This window comes from Colias eurytheme, chromosome 13 (assembly GCF_061535395.1).
Source record: "Colias eurytheme isolate Ceu_HAF_F1 chromosome 13, ilColEury1 Martin Lab GWU primary, whole genome shotgun sequence".
Taxonomy (NCBI): domain Eukaryota; kingdom Metazoa; phylum Arthropoda; class Insecta; order Lepidoptera; family Pieridae; genus Colias; species Colias eurytheme.
Window position 1 is genome coordinate 9,586,232 of NC_142992.1, and position 16,966 is coordinate 9,603,197.

Sequence of the window (16,966 nt, forward strand, 5' to 3'; positions counted from 1 at the left end):
TGTAGCGACTTTCCTCAATATAAATTCCTATTTTCATAAATGATTACAATATAACTTACGAAAACATTACATAATTATTATTTCTAATATTTTTACAACTGTCTCCATAAACGAGTATATTGTTATAAAATCTGTTCTTTTCGATCCACCCAGTGTATAATTATGTTAAAAACATGTTAAACATACCTATTGTGTGTGATAAAACAATATTAATAATTAAAAAAACCTTTTATCCAGGCGTAAGTCACGCGGACGACGTGCTTCTAATATTTAACTTCGAATCAACACCGGTTTCCTCCAATGTACCAGACAGTAAGATAAGAGAAGCTCTACTTGATATGGTTTACAGTTTCGCTAGTACTGGGTAAGTTATTTATTTATTTTCCGTAAGTAATATGTAAGTACAATAACTAGAATATTTTTTTTAATGATAATGGTATGGCTTTCACTTCATTGTTCCCCTTTCCTTGTAATAATTAAGGTAAATAATACCTATATAAATGTGAAACCAGTCGAGTTTTTATAATGATGTGGTGGTTTGGTGTCATAATCCTAAACAATACATGATGCTGAATTTTTGAAGAGAAAAAATACTCTTTTAATTAATTTGATGAGCTTTACTATGTATAAGCTTATTTTTCTACAAAATGACGTCTGTCTAGTCATTTGTTGCGGGTATTTTTAAGAAATAGGTACATAACCACATATCTGTAAACTTATGTATTTTAAATTATAGATACAGTGTAGGGAACAAGCCCCCCTAGTCAAGTGGCTTTCTGTTAGCGTAGCGTTCAATAGAATAGACTACGAAATACGAATGTATGAGATTCAATCTCATACATTCGTAGTCTATTCTATTGAACGCTACGCTAACAGAAAACCACTTGACTAGGGGGGAAGATGTTTAATAAATAATAGAAAAGTAATTTTAAATTAGAATAATTAATATTGATTAACCTTGAACTCAGAGATGTTATCTACCGGGAGACGAAGCCAAAGCCACGTCATTCTTACAGCGACAGCATCAAAATAGCATTTTTGCATAATATTTACTGAACGTCTATTTTAGTTTATAATAAATATTGAAATAAAATAGCAATACCGCTCATACTGCCAATACCTACGCAATGAGTACTGATAGAATACAATACGTAAACAATTGTAAGCGAAAACCAAATATTATGCATACATGAATAAATTTAAATTAGTGGAAAAAATCTATTCAATGTTCCGTCACCAATGACGATTTTGTCCATCAATAAGTTCCTAGTACATAATTTTTCACTCTGAAACATAAAGATCTTTTAACAACATTGCATTGCTTCTATCGCGGGCCTTGAGCGCATCGAGAAATTCCGTTACGAAAAAACCTCACGCTCCCCACTCCGACGGACTCGGAAGTGTGGCTTGAAGGCATAGCATGCAATAGCTTTACCGCGGCAGTCCCCGAGTGCCACACGTCTTTTTTTTTTATTCATATTTTTATCTATAACTTTGTCCATAAACATACGTAATTTTATGTATTTTTACAGGAAACCCAGTCTATCCAACAGTCCGCAATGGCTAGCTATCAAACCAAATTCACCGGAATTGAACTACTTACAAATTAACGGACCAGATAAAATCGAGATGAAAGCCTGTCCTGACTTCGGCCACAGATCATTTTGGGACAGCCTTGGGTTTATTGAAAATGAAAATTATAATCCTAATATAAAGGATGAGTTGTAATTCTTGCAATATTTCTTGTGTGAAATATCATGTTTAGAGTTATATGCCTACTGTTTATAATTAAATGTTATTAAAAATTGTTTAATTTATTTACTGCCCGTTAAAATTATACTTATTATCTCTTATTATTTCTTTAACCTCAGTATCTATAATGTTGATATACAATAATAATTTTATTTATGGACTTATTTATTGTTGAAATTGAAACAGCAAATTTATAAAAAATATTTATTTTCACATTACAACACCACAATAAACAAAGTTGTAATATCTTAACCTAACCCATATAATCCTTTTAATTTTGTTATAGGTTAAAATGCAAAAATACATCTATATAATATAAATTATTAAAGAGAGAATTATTCAATTTTAGAGAACAACAAATGCTCTTATGACAATTTTGTTTCTATACATTAGATGATTCCAATAATATGATGAAAAGAACATGATCAGCTGGCACACAATGCTATTTCAAAGGAAATCAAACATATAGCATACAAAAAATGTAATTAAATAAACCAAAGCACAATGTTCATAATAAAATAAAGTAAGAATCAAAAGTTGTGTATAGAAACTAACGAATAAAAGCAACTCAAATATTTAAACAATTCAACAGTACACACTTATCTAATAAAAATGCCCCAAAACAACTAAATCAGACTTTTTCAGCTAATACTAACCAAACAGAAACAGAAGACATCTTTAAATAATTATAGGAAAACATTTTTTTTCAAAAGGCATTTGTTCAAGGCGAGAATGAATCACAGAGCTGATTCATTTTTAAAAATAATTATAATCATTCTTGATTTATTTATATGACTGATATGATAACATTAATAAAGCATTGATGATTGATGCAATAACAATAATTTACAGATTAGACATAGTTGCCGTTTAGTACAATTGCCATTCTAAAGATTAATTGATTTCGCTCAACAAGAGAGATGTAGAGAAATTTAAAAGCTGGACTTAACATACATGATATTAAATGCTTATTCATCTTTCTTATCACCACCCGCCACTGTGATCTTCTTTTGCAATTTGCTGTACTCTTCTGACAACCTGTCGTACTCCTTGTTTAAGCTTTCAGCCTGAGATTTGACAGCTTCTTTGTCCTTCTTTTCCCTGGACAGTTCTTTTTCCAAATTCAAAATCTTGGTCTCAAGTTCTTCCAGATCCTTCTTGCTCTTTTCATCACCGGAGCCTTGTTGCGCAAGGAGGCTCTTAGCGGCCGCCGACGCGCTTTGCGCTTGCCTGAAGTTAGCCTCAGCTTGCGCGTATAAAGTTGCCAATTCAGAGATCATTTGCACTAGACGACGAATTACAACAAGAAGGAACAATGCAAATCCAGAAATGTAGAAATTTCTTTGCGCACGGAAAAGCCGCATGTTACCTTGCATTTCCGCGTCGAGGTGCTGATGGTCGGTCGTTTCCATGTTTGAGTATTTTTGCATCTCACGGATAGCATCTAGGAGACATAGGATCAAAACTCCGATCAATACCAAGAAGTATATGGATGCCTGGCCACTTACATACGCTAAAAACTTCGATTTGAAGAACTTTTGCCATCTTGAAGGACTCGCTATTGGCAAAGTCAAAAGAAGTACGATCGCTATTTCAGCGTACAGAAAAGTAGCGATTATCGTCCACTGCAAACTCATCTTGCGTCTGTATAGGTTCTACTTACGATATAATTGAGTTCACACGTTCACACTAGTTTTATACTAAAGAGACCACGAAATCGTATGCAATCGAAAATATCAATGACTCATTTCTCTCAAAGTGCAAAGTCAATTTTGTTTGACATGACGTGTACCTGAAATCTGAATGATAAAAAAAAACATGTCAAACTAAACCAGAATTATAAAACCATAGATTATCATAATTATTATTTAAAATCTTTTTACCTATATAGTTAAATATAAAAAATTAAAAGTTTCATTTTGCGGCAATTTGTAGTCACGCAATCTCACGCAATACACATGATAAAATTCTTTCAACCTACTTTCAAAAAGGAAAGTTTTTAAAATGCTTTTCTTTAATATTAAATACTTACACAAGGACGTCTAAAATAAATAATTATTATTGGGAGTGATAACCCACTTAGCATTAGCAATAATTAGGTACATATTCGTAAGAAAGTAAGGCCGCGTTTCCATCTGCAAGAAAACTTCTGCTAGAAATGTCCGACAGTCTGTCTGACAGCAACTTGCAAGTCTACTTGCAGCCTGCAGGTGGAAACGCGGAATAGACTTGCAAGCTACTGTCAGACAGACTGTCGGACATTTCTTGCGGAAGTTTTCTTACAGATGGACAGGCGGCCTACCATAAATTATTTTAATGAAGAGAGCTTTCAATGTCAATGTCTTTATTGACGGCTTGAAAATTCTGAGTTCTGACGACACTGACGTCATCTTTGTTATAAAATTATAAATGAATGAGTAAAACAAATTAAAAATTGTTAAATCAATACAATAAAACGACTTTCTCTAAAAAACGATAAAAGTAGGTAACAATGGCTGATCCAAAATACGAAAATCTTCCGGGAATTGTAAGTATAATGAACGAATATCGAGGAATTATTGATTTTTATAACCTACATTACGTTGGGCAAATATTTTCAGGCCTACGATCAACCTGATGTTTATGAAACTGGTGACTTGCCGGAAGCTGACCAGCCTGAGCCATACGAAGACGAAGAAAACGAATGCATCGAACAACTGCACCTTTCTGTTAAAGATTCTTTCAACAAGTTCAGAGGAAAATTTCTGACTGGGAATGTTGATTTCTCTGATCGTTTGAGTAGAAAATCAAGAATTGGTTATAGGTAAGTTCTAAAATCATTGAACATTTTTTAATAGGTAGTCTATGCAACATATTATTATCCTAACATGTATTATTTTTATGTTTCCAGTTTATTTTTAATGTGATATTAATACATTCAGATATGCATGAATATTTATGTAGGCAAATACTTCATCATTATTATGTGATTGTTGTATTTAATTTGAAGACCCCAGCCTCTGTACACTAAATACCCTAGAAGCATATTGTAAATAAGTTCAACTTAAAAAGTTTTACATAATGCTTTAGCAATTAGTAATCTGTAGCAATATAAAAATAAATATCATAGATCTGGTGAATGGGAGTTAGCTGCGGAGGGCGAACCAGAGACTCCTCTAGAGAGGTACAACCGCTTGAGATGTGAGTTCTCAGAGCTGCTCGAGCAAGTGACGGAACAACAGAACAGGGCTACTGAGAGTGAGAAGGTAAGTATTATTTACATGATAAACTCAGATATTCTATATAAATCTCGTGTCACAATGTTTGTCCTCAATGGACTCCTAAACCAATTAACCGATTATAATAAAATTCGCACACCATGTGCAGTTCGATCCAACTTGAGAGATAGGATAGTTTAAAGTTTAAACATGTAGGTACCATGGGCGAAGCCGGGGCGGACCGCTATTATTATTATAGAGATTAAATTTTATAACAGTATATAACTTTATTTATGTTTCATTTCAAGAAACAATATCAATTGATCCATAAATCTTATATATATAAAAATGAATCGCAAAATGTGATGGTAAGCGCATAACTCGAGAACGGCTGAACCAATTTCGATAATTCTTTTTTTATTATATTCCTTGAAGTACGAGGATGTTTTTATGTAGAGAAAACGTAAATATGTACCACGGAGCGAAGCCGGGGCGGACTGCTAGTTTATAATATAATTTAAAATTATACCCATAACTGTAGTGTTTGTGTGTATTTTAATAGCTACCAGATATTCTGTAATAATTGTATTGATTCATAATAATAAGGAACTTCCTTGAATATAATTTAATATTCAATTAATTTTAGGAAGAGCATTCTAAATTAGCTGCACAAATAATTACCACAAAGAAACTCTTGGAGGAACTTAAATTGGAAGAGGGAGACCAAGTTGATCCTAAGGCTGAGAAATTAAAGTTAGTATCAAAATATAATTACAATATTACAATATATTACAATTACAATATATATTACATTACAATAATTACAATAATATTATAAATGCGAAAGTAACTCTGTCTGTCTGTCTGTTACTCAATCACGCCTAAACTACTGAACCAATTTTCATGAAATTTGGTATGGAGATATTTTGATACCCGAGAAAGTACATAGGCTACTTTTTATCCCGGGAAAATGACGCGATCCAGGAAATCCCACGGGAACGGGAACTATGCGGGTTTTTCTTTGAATGCGCGGGCGAAGCCGCGGGCGGAAACCTAGTAAAATATATTATGAGGCATGTATTTTATTAGTATAGTATAGTATTGGTAATGTTTGTAAGCATCTATTTATTATCACTGTAATGTCTTTACTGTAGGCAAAGTAAATCAGTATTGAATATGTATAAATAACAATTAGTCAACATTTTTTCTTTTTTGGTTAATTCAATATTTCTACAAAGATTTCATGAATAGAATTACTCACAAAATAGTTATGATTTAAGATATAATATGATAAAATTAAAAAAATAAACTATTTAATATTACAAACATAATATAATTTCTCAATAGAATTTAATCACCAGGAACTTATAAGTATTGAATATTCTTTCAGAATTAAATCTATAAGAATTTAATTATTTTTACAGGGAGTATTTATCAGTGAATGGTAAGAAAAAGCATGGTGAGCTGGTGACAGCACATCTTAAGTTGAAGCCTGAGGTCAACTTGGCTCAAACTGCGAGGATCGCTCAGTTGGAACACAGGTCAATTTATATTTTAAATCTATATTATCTATTTAAGTATTTATTAAAAAATTATATATGTATGTTTAGCAGCCATCTGGTTTCCATAACACAAGCGAAAGCTTTGTATGGGATCAGATCGTGCCGTGTGTGAAAATTGTCCTGAAAAAAAAGAAAAAATATACTTTATATTATAAAGCTGAAGAGTTTGTTTGTTTTAACGGGCTAATCTCAGAAACTACTGGTTCGATTTGCAAAATTCTTTTGGTATTAGATAGCCCATTTATCGAGGAAGGCTATAGGCTATATATCATCACGCTAAGACCAACTGGAGGGGAACAATGTGGGTGAAACCGCGGGGCACAGCTAGTAATAAAGATTTATGTTATGAAATTATTGTTTCGAGTGGCAATAAATTATTATTATTTTATAAAATTTACATTATTTACGCCCTTTGCATCAAATGTCCTGTCTGTGTGTGTGAAATTTGTATTTGTTTTGTATGCAATAAAGATTATAAATAAATAAATAAATTATTTGTTGATAATTCCAGGTTACATAAATTGGAACAAGCAGCGGGTGTGAGGGATGAAGAAGCATTCAGAAGATTGCAAACAGCCACTGGAGAGGTATGCAAGAAGTATAAAATATTATTAATTTTAGTATGCTTTTCATGAATATTGTGCCATATTTAACATGTAAACATAAGTTTTTGTATTTAAAATTCCGGTTTCCACTGCAAAAGTTGCACATTTTCTTTGCTCTAAAATTATTATGAATATAAAGCTGTTTCATTTTTAAAACTATTTTGACATTCCATTTGTTTTTTTTTTTTTAATTTCATAGCATAAGCAGCATTGCTGGCTCACACTTTTTTATCTATACTTTCCCATAAAAAAATCACAATGTTATTCGTTATCTATGCTCCTCCAGAATTTCTTTTTTTTTTTTCATCATGCGGCCAGGTCAAGAAGCTTATATCTAATACACTGGAGATTGCACTATGACCATTAAATTGTAACAAGAAAATATGACGTTGAATGACGCCTGTATGTTTTTCAACTTGCCAAGTTAGGTGTGAAAGGGATAAAAAAACATACAGGCGTCATTCAACGTCATATTTTCTTGTTACAAGTTAATGGTCATAGTGCAATCTCCAGTGTATTAGATATTATAAACTTCTTGCCTACGCCTTACAAAAAAAAACATTAAATTTTCCAACCACAAACACTGTCTTTGCTTTATCTATGGCTTTCAAGAAAAAAAAAGCAACATTCCATTTTCAACTTCATTCAGGCGTCGCTCTGCGGTGCGGCCGCGGCGCTCGCGAGCCAAGCGGCGTTGTTACGGCCGGCTGATGTAGCGGCCGCTGAGACACGGGTCGCCGCGTTGTTGAATAGTGTCGATGCGTTGAAGGCTGCTCGACCTGCTGAACTCGAGGCTAAGGTTAGTTTTATTGACGTGACAACGTCTTATAAATTGGTTTGCCGGGTGACACTTCAAGAAACTGCGTTACGCTCCGCTCACGTTATGCGCTCACAATGAGAGCGAGTGAGAGGCACGCGTCCCTTCCACTCGGGCATGGTTAGCCCGCCTAAGAGCGAGAGAGACAGACATAAAAAGTCGTTGTCACGTAAAACTTTCGCCCGTATACCGACTTTACAGGCAACCAATTTTTTTTTTATTGACTAGCTGTGCCCCGCAGCTTTACTCGCTTTGCTCCTTAGCGTTATGATACGGCTGATGTAGCGGCCGCTGAGACACGTGTAGCCCCGTTGTTGAATAGTGTCGATGCGTTGAAGGCCGCTAGACCTGCTGAGCTCGAGGCTAAGGTAAGTTTTATTTATTGACTAGCTGTGCCCCGCGGCTTTACTCGTATTGCTTCGCTCGTATTGATCTTAGCGTTATGATATAATATTTGTTGACCCGATAAATAAATGAAAATCGTTTATTTTAAACAAAACATAAAATATTAGTAATATTCAAGCAAAATTTGAAGAAATTTGAACGAATTTTTAAATACATGCTTATGCATACTTTTTGAGTTTAGCCCGGACATACAAATTTTATAGAGACAAGCAGACAAAAATTCTAAAAACTATATCTTTGCCTTCGATATCGATTGTAGATCACGCACGATTTTATGATATTATGTAAAGATTACATTTTGTTAATGAAGTAAAATACAAACGACAACTACAAGGAGGAGGGAGATAAGAAGGATAGCTTAGAATGTGTTTGTTTGAGGTTTTGTTGGCCGGGAAATAATAAATAATTAACTATAATTTTAATTAAAAGTATGAAATATAGTTATTTTTCTGGGCATGTCGTTGTAGTGGCGCCATAATATTTGTCTTGATGGTTTTTGATGTATGTTTCAGGTGACTGAATTGCACAATCTGTTGAAACAAATTGACGGCATTTCTCATTCGGAAATACTCGAACGGATGGAGGCGCTGGAAGCTCTTCACAATCAAGGTAAATTTCATGTTTGTGTATTTTTAATTATTTTTCAATAAAAAAAAATTAACTTATGTATTTTCAATTTTCATCCAATTACAATTGTTTTGAAATGCTTCTTCTATCATCTCTTGGTTTTTCGTATTTTGGATCAATTAAAACCCGTATAACAACTCTACAATTTCTAAAATAAGAAGAAAGAACAAAAATTTATACAGCATTCTCTGTTTAGTAAGATAAATATATGTACAGCAATCGCTTACATCTATACTAATATTATAAAGAGGAAAGGTTTGTATGTATGTATGGTTTTCACGCTTAAAGTACTGGACCGATTTTGATGAAATTTGGCACAGATAATCTTTAGACCCTGATAAAAAACATAGGCTAACCTTTTATTGCGAAATATATACCACGGGCGAAGCCGGGGCGGACCGCTAGTTATTTAAATAAATAATTATTTTCATTAATCAAACATTCCTATTACAGCCAGCAACTTCGGCAAGTCGCTCACGGAACTAGAAACATTACAAAGCACAATCGCTAATGGCGTTCAAAATAACAAACAATTACTTCAAGGTGTGCAAGAAGTGTTCGCTCACAACATCGACAGCTTACAGAAAGAAATTAAAAAGTTAGACGAAAGGATCGGGAAACTCAGCATCGCGTGATAGAACAGATTAAAAATATCTAACCCAAGCTTGGTTTATTTATTATCTGTATCTCGGTTGTCAATGTCACTTTAAAATGGCGGCTTAATTGTATTACCATTTTATAAAAAATAATATAACCCTTGTCGCCTAAAGTAATTGAAAATGGACCATGATTTAAAGGGCAATGAATATTATGAATGACATATTTGCATTTTATGTACTGTGGCTGCTATTATACTTGCTAGCAGAAATGATTTTATTGATTTTAATTATAACTTTAATACTATGATTTGAATGCTCAACACTTTGATTATTGTTGTGAAAACGCTTTTATTATTATAGTCAAATCATTAATTTGATCATAGCTAAACAAATCACTATTTATCAATTAGAAAATTCTACTTGTAGATGTTAAATTTCACACAGAAATACTGTTATACTTAATTGAAAATTTTGAGTAATATAAATCATTCCAATGCAAATGTAACAACATTATCTGCTTGTGTTAATCTCTATATTTATGCAGTATTTAATGCTAAATTTTTCCATACGATAGAACGTTTTTTATTGTATAAAATCACTAGGTATAAGTTTAGACTGCTTATCGGTTAAAATAATTTATTTAATACAAAGAAATTATTATACCTATCCAGTCGTTTTATTTTTCATCCCTACCTATAGTCTTAGACTGCAATAAAATTTAGAATAAAACCATTTCTATAGAGTACACAGTTCTAAACACTACACTCTGACTATACTACATAACTCGAAATTCAGTATCGCAAAGCAATCATTTAACTTTCGTAAAGTATCCTTTTTTGCATCGTAACCAGATCCTAAAAAGTAAAATTATTGTATCGACGAGAATCCTAAGCGGGCATCCGCTTGAATTACTCCTAAAACTCGTCGATGCGTATATTTTTGTTAGGCCCTTCTTTCACGAAGCTATGCAAATTCGGCGAGACTGACCACTGAGACGCAAACCATGATGGCATTTGTCGCGATTCTCGTGCGAATCGCGATCATTGCGTCCGAAAGAGCGTAGCAACGCGCGAGCATTTGGAGATGAATTCAGTCCACTTCGATAGCTAGGCTACTAGTTATTATTCTGTGACTTAGGTCAGACTTTGCGCGTTAAACTGAACGCAACAATGAGTCCGTACCATATCGTATCGTAATCTCGAGGGTCTGGCGAATTTTTTGAGTTTTGAATTATAGCGATGTTTTGAACGTAACATTATTGGAGCCTCACCAGCTGCAGCGTGCGACTTTCGAATTTTCGAGATTATCGAATGCGAAACGTTTTGGCTTCTTCCGGACAAGAGCGTTGTGCGATCGAAATCGAATCGATTTAGTTTTGAAAATAGTCATGTAGGACGTAGGTCAACTAATTTATGGCTACCAATAAAGTTTTCTAAAGAATATAGCGTACATTCAAGGTCATAGAAATCTTAATAACAAGTGTCTTGTTATTTAGATTTCTATGTTCAAGATTGTTCAATAGTTTATATCTATCATATACTAGGGGGTGCCCGTTTTTTAATAAATCTGATAGATGATGTGGTGATAGAAAATTTGTGACAGGTGTTTTGACCGGGTTCAAAAGGTTTCTCAATTCAATCATAACTTCAGATTTGTTTTTTCGTGTATAACTCAGTTATTCAGAGCAATAACTAATTGCCCTGAGGTGTATAATTCTTTGCTTATGAATAGATACTAAGGCTTGATTTTTTGGTAGATTCTTATAAATAAAATTCCCATTACAAAATAATCTAAATCTACAAAATATTTTTTTTTTACTTTATCAGGGTTTAATCATTTGCTAAAAATAATTTATGTGTAGTGTATGTAACTAATGTGGAGATATTCACAAATATTTTAAACTATGATATTTTGAAGTAGATTGTCACTACTACATAATAATTTTGACCAAAATGACACTGATCTGATTAAAAATAAAATTTCTGTATGCTTCTTTCATATGACTGGTAACCATTTTGTCTGTATTGCTATCAATTGTTAACATCTAAATTATTCTATTAGGAAATATACAAAATACTAGTAAAATACCACAAATCTCGCTCCTTCAACAATAAAACAACAAAAATTGCTTTTGATATTTTTATTTAAAGTACACCTTAGAACCTAAGCTTTTGGAAGAACCACTTGTTCTTTCCACTCTTGTATCTCTCTTCAAAACGCACTCTGGTGTTGAAGCGCAGCTTCTTGCGTTTTGCGGGGTCCTTCAAGTCCTTGGCACTGAACTTTTCAAAGCTGAAGTCTACTGAGTACCTTGTGGGCATCAGGTGATTGTAATTTACAACCTGAAATAGAATAACATACATTTTATTAACTAGATCCGAGTTTATCTTAACTAGTATACTGTATAATGTTTATGTGACATGAAGTTGATTTCCTTATATTGAATCGACCTCAAAAAAATAAACAGGAACACAATTTTCTGTATTTTTTTTTTGTATTTGATACGACAGAACTTTTGACTGAAGAACATACAAAACATTTTTTATGATTTTTATCATTATTTTGATGAAAGTAATAAAAACAAGATTGGTCTATCTAGCAGAGAAGGCTAATCACCAGATTGAATACAAATGAATTGTACATATATAGCGAAACAGAGGCAATACATCTGTACCATAACCAGCATAAATAATAAAATGCAAATCAATTTGGTCATCAAGTCGGTCAGGCAGTCAGTTAAGACAGTTATAAACTTATTTTATTTAGGGCTGATTTTTCAATCCTTGGTTAAAACTTATTCATTGAATAATGTTTTAAACTACCTTTTCAAAAATGTATTATAATTGTCCATATTTGACAGTTTACAGGTGACATTTTAAAATGTTTGTGTAATACTATATTGGACGGATAAATTTTAACCAAGGATTGAAAAATCGGTCCTTAACTATGTACCTACGCACTTAGTTTATAATTATTGCTTCATAAACCTAGTGTTATGAGTTTGTAACAATAAAAATTAATCTAAATAAGAAAATGTAAAATGAAACTATGGCACTGTTATCTGCACTTATTTTGGATTGAATATAAGATAATAACAACGCATGAAAATACAAACTTGAAAGTATATCAATTATGAAATACTTCTTAGCATATGTACATTAATTCCACAATATAATATTATACATTAATATTCTATTTTCTATAAGATCTACTAAAATAAGTTATTTGTTTCTAGATTGACACATGTTGCTGTTATAAAAAATGCACAGAAATGTAATACTTCGTAAAATTCATAATATTATGGGTGCTTTTTAATTTTGTAGTGTACGATTTTGATTCTATTGGAGATGTATTTATTTCATGAAAATAAAAAAACTTAAAATGTTGACAATATAAACATAACCTTAAAATCTTAATTTATATGAATAAAAAGTTCTCATTTACCTTAACGAAAGGCTTGACTTTGGAACGTTTGTGGATTTTGTTTTTTCCCATCCTCTTGTGCACTTTCCTGGGGTACCTGTCGATACCGGCAACAAAGGCATGACCGTAGGGTTTCTCTGACGTGCCCTCGTCGTAGTTCTTCACGACGATGGCTTTACGGCCCGCGTACCGGCCACTGAGGACCAGCACTACCTTCCCAGGTTTCATAATCTTACCCATCTTGGATGGATCTGTGAAAAAACATAACCTCAATATAACACGTCTTGTTTTACCATAAAAACAATATTGAATCACTTGTTTTTCCACTATTACTGCACTCGGACTTTTCCATTCAAGGCATTTCATTTACAAATTCATAATTATTGCCAATATTTGGTTACTGACACAAACACCCCTAAACACTTCCAAATTTACAAGTTTTTAACATTAATTGCGGGGTCGTGCCGTAAAATATATTCACCGTACCAAAACTTTAATTATTACTTAAAAGTAGGATAAAATCGCATAAACTTTATTGACTTATATTATATAGATTTTCTTGGATTTATTTTCATCAATTTCCGAAACTCACATTCTCTTTACCCGTCAACAAGAAAAGACCATAGATATAAAAGACATACTAGACCAACGACATTGACATTGACATACAAATATGTTGCAATTTAAAAAAATATATAATAAAACAAAACCAAAACCATAAGCAATAATTAGGATTAATGGGATTAAAATATCGTTCGAACTGAGACTTGAGTATTTTAATTTTTAAGGGATTAAGGAATATAGAAAATCCATTAATTATTAATGGATTTTCTATATTTTTACATAAACGTTTTTAAATTTAAAACGTTTACTCTTCAGTTGAATAATCATATAATAATTTGAATAAAATTATATTTACAGTTAAAAGTCATATGTAACTCATGAATTGCTGCATGAGTGCTGAATAATGATTTTATGGGTCGGAACCAACACGCCAATGCTCATAGTTCATTGATTTTAAAAATTGTTAAAATTGGATAATGTGATGTTACCTGCATATGTTTACTGTTTATATCTCGGAGCAATTATCAAGCCTGGAGAAGTAACAATTAATTGAACAATATAGCACTAGTTGGGCCTTTTTGGCTTATGGCAAAATGTCAAGCGAAAAAAGAGGACAGATATATGTCAGTTCGACAGTTTGAAATGACATGTGCCCATGTCAATTTGTTTCAGTGACCAGTCTGGTCACGGACGCATGGTGATTTTAATTATTATTTTTGAAGTGAAAAACGAGTGTTTTAGTTTAATTTGTTATTTTATGAAAAAACAATTGACTAAAGATAACATGGCTTGTGATGCTTACGGCTGTAAAAGCCGTAGTAATGTGAAATCGGACGAAGATAGAAATTTGTCATTTCACAGGTTAGTGTTTTGATCAATTTTTTTGTTAATTGTATGATAAATAAGTTAATTTACCTTATTTTCTTAATCATCTATGTTTTATCTAACCGTAATCATTGAAATGAAATCATAATCAGCTTAGTTTTTAGAAAAAATGCAAAATATTACTTCCATAGTGTTGTGCAATTATCGATACTTGAGTAGGAACGAAGTACTTCATTGATAATGACTGCTTTAGGTTAGGAGAAAAAAAAGGTATTTAAGTATGGATTTTATTGTTATTTGCAGGTTTCTGGCTTGAGAACAATTAAAAGATGTTTGAGTTAAAGCTATAGCACAGGAAAAATTGGAAGCCTTCAAAACATTCTCGGCCTTGTTCAAATCATTTCGAATCAGACGGGAAGAAAAGTAAAGTGCTTTGCAGAGATGCTGTGCCACAAGTTTAAGGTGGCATCTATTTTAAATAATAAATATTGTAATTTGGTAATTAAGTATCGAAATAAAATGTTGTTAAAAAAATAATTGTTTATTTGTTTTATTTGAAGCAATTTATTTTAAACTTGTACCAATTTTTTCCTGTGGGAATGAGTTATTTTCCTGTGGTAAATTGTAGCTTATATGTTATTCTGATGTTTAAACTATATAATTGTAAAGTTCCATAAAACTCATTCAGTAGTGTTTACGTGAAAGAGTATCAAAATATGTCCATTCTTATATATTTTTGCTTTTATAATATTAGTAGGATACGACTATTGATTTGTAAAAAGATCAACTAGGTGGAAGTCAGATTCGCGGACGAAGGGTTCCGTATAATGTAAAAATACTATGAATGAATCTATGAAAACAGGAAAAAATACGTACCTACCTTTTTACGAAACCATAAAAACAACCTAAACCGAAATACCTAATAATATTTTTTTATAAATACCACTACCATACAATGCAAGGCAGTCAATACGCATCGTAAATGAATAATTCCAAATTAAACGAATCTTAAAATTTGAAATTACCTATCCATAATTCAAAATTAAACGAATCTTAAATTATCTTCAAGCAATTTTATAACTTAATTTTTTTATTTATCGATATTTTAGTATTCGATAAAGTAAAGGCAAGCACTACCTTTTTAGAACAAAAAGTGGCTACATGTGGATTTGAATGCCAAGCAGATAACAGTGTGTTGTCTCTTTCTATCGCATTAATTAGGGTATTGAATAAAAGAGAGCCACTATATAAGAAACGTTCAATTAATTGTTACTTCTCCAGGCTTGTTAATTGCTCCGAGGTTTATATAGAGAAAAGTTGCGTGTTGACTTTCAGCTATACTCGGATTTTTAAATCAGACCAATGAAATCAGACGAAGCTACCTGACAGCAGCTAATGTCACTTTGTAAAATAATGTTGCCATATTTAAAGTAATAGTGAGGAATTCAGTTCTCATTAAAAATAAAAAATCTTTATTGACAATAGAATACAACATTTTGAAATACTGAAGTCTCTGACTCCCAAACTAGGTAGGTAAAACCTGTATGTCAGGAGTCAGCGCCCTCTTCCAGAGAATATTCAAGAAATGCCAATAAGAAAAACAAAAAATAAAAATGTATAACAAACAAAAAAATAAAAGTAGAAATTGTTTTTTCCGGCATGCATGTGTTTTAGTGTTTAGGCCTTGAATGTGTGTGTATTTGTGTGTGTGACTGTGTGCGGTGTGTTGTGTGTATTTGTGTGTGTGACTGTGTGTGGTGTGTTGTGTGTATTTGTGTGTGTGATTGTGTGTGTGCGTGTGTGTGTGTATGTGTTTGTGTGTGTGTGTGTGTGTGTAATAGTGGATACTATTCATTCAATCAGTTGAATGAACAATGAGTGTGAATAGTTCATCATTTCAAACTATAAAATAACATTATTTCTATTTATAATATATAAAGTTTTAAAAGATATAAGTTACTAAGTAGTAGAATGTAATTATTACAATCAGTTTTTTTTATTTTTATTGTTAAGTACGCTGTTTACGTTATTGTTTTTGTAATTTTTTTGTTAATTGTAACGAATTACGGTGTTTGTTGTCATTGTTGTGTTTATGTGATGTTATATTGTTACACACTTACTAAATATTCACTAGACGATCGAGGCAATTTCATTCATTAATCATTCCTGATTTTCAATCATTCAGTTTGTAACAACGCTATTTTTATTTCATCAAAAACTGACAACACAGTAAACGTCAGCTGGCTTCGTATAATTAAATACCTATCCGAGTTTATGAAGGTGTTCCTTCTCTTTACCGCTGAAAATCTATATTCTTTGAAATAAACGTTAATCGCTTCACGGATTTGTTTATTATTAATAATGCCTAAGCTTTGTGCTTTTGGCTTTCGACCCTCTAGTATTTCTTGATTAACATTTACCATGTGTTCAATTTTAATGAACTGATCATGCCTTTTTCCTCTCATAGTTCATCTTCTTGTAGTGCATCCAATAAGGTATTGTTGAATTTATTGTTTTAATAAATATAAGATAAAAATTAATAAACCACCATGCAAATAGGAGTTATACCTATTTCCACAAATTTTTCCTA

General features: G+C 32.2%; 4 protein-coding genes and 1 long non-coding RNA gene across 6 annotated transcripts in view; 3 read left to right on the forward strand and 2 right to left on the reverse strand.

Moving 5' to 3' along the window:
* Positions 1-1,936, forward strand: part of LOC149903615 (venom carboxylesterase-6-like) — a 28,692-nt gene extending 26,756 nt beyond the window's left edge. Inside the window, exons 9-10 of the mRNA XM_090108970.1 lie at positions 238-364; positions 1,533-1,936. Of these exons, the coding sequence (XP_089965096.1) occupies positions 238-364; positions 1,533-1,728 (323 nt within the window). The 3' untranslated portion in view covers positions 1,729-1,936. The remainder of the gene's footprint in view (positions 1-237; positions 365-1,532) is intronic.
* Positions 1,937-1,947: 11 nt separating this feature from the next.
* Positions 1,948-3,534, reverse strand: LOC149903616 (B-cell receptor-associated protein 31). The gene has a single exon (XM_090108971.1). It carries the CDS (start codon positions 3,387-3,389, stop codon positions 2,721-2,723), a length of 669 nt encoding a protein of 222 aa, XP_089965097.1. The 5' UTR covers positions 3,390-3,534; the 3' UTR covers positions 1,948-2,720.
* Positions 3,535-4,122: 588 nt separating this feature from the next.
* On the forward strand, positions 4,123-10,230 carry DCTN2-p50 (dynactin subunit 2). The gene is made up of 9 exons (XM_090108907.1): positions 4,123-4,279; positions 4,353-4,555; positions 4,862-4,997; positions 5,596-5,702; positions 6,374-6,490; positions 7,023-7,098; positions 7,766-7,915; positions 8,851-8,947; positions 9,419-10,230. The coding sequence occupies exons 1-9, from the start codon at positions 4,244-4,246 to the stop codon at positions 9,598-9,600; spliced, it is 1,104 nt and encodes a 367-aa protein (XP_089965033.1). The 5' UTR covers positions 4,123-4,243; the 3' UTR covers positions 9,601-10,230.
* A 1,459-nt stretch (positions 10,231-11,689) lies between these two features.
* Positions 11,690-13,680, reverse strand: RpL27 (ribosomal protein L27). 2 transcript variants are annotated; one of them, XM_090108564.1, is made up of 3 exons: positions 13,580-13,680; positions 13,009-13,238; positions 11,690-11,906 (listed from the first exon to the last, which is right to left on the reverse strand). In XM_090108564.1, the coding sequence occupies exons 2-3, from the start codon at positions 13,225-13,227 to the stop codon at positions 11,721-11,723; spliced, it is 405 nt and encodes a 134-aa protein (XP_089964690.1). In that variant the 5' UTR covers positions 13,228-13,238; positions 13,580-13,680; the 3' UTR covers positions 11,690-11,720. The 2 variants fall into 2 exon arrangements, with proteins under 2 accessions (XP_089964690.1, XP_089964692.1); XM_090108566.1 differs by having other exon boundaries at positions 13,474-13,597.
* Positions 13,681-14,157: 477 nt separating this feature from the next.
* LOC149903619 (uncharacterized) lies at positions 14,158-14,899 on the forward strand. The gene is made up of 2 exons (XR_016457402.1): positions 14,158-14,412; positions 14,680-14,899. It is a non-coding gene; the product is annotated as an uncharacterized LOC149903619 (long non-coding RNA).
* The last annotated feature ends 2,067 nt before the right edge of the window (positions 14,900-16,966 follow it).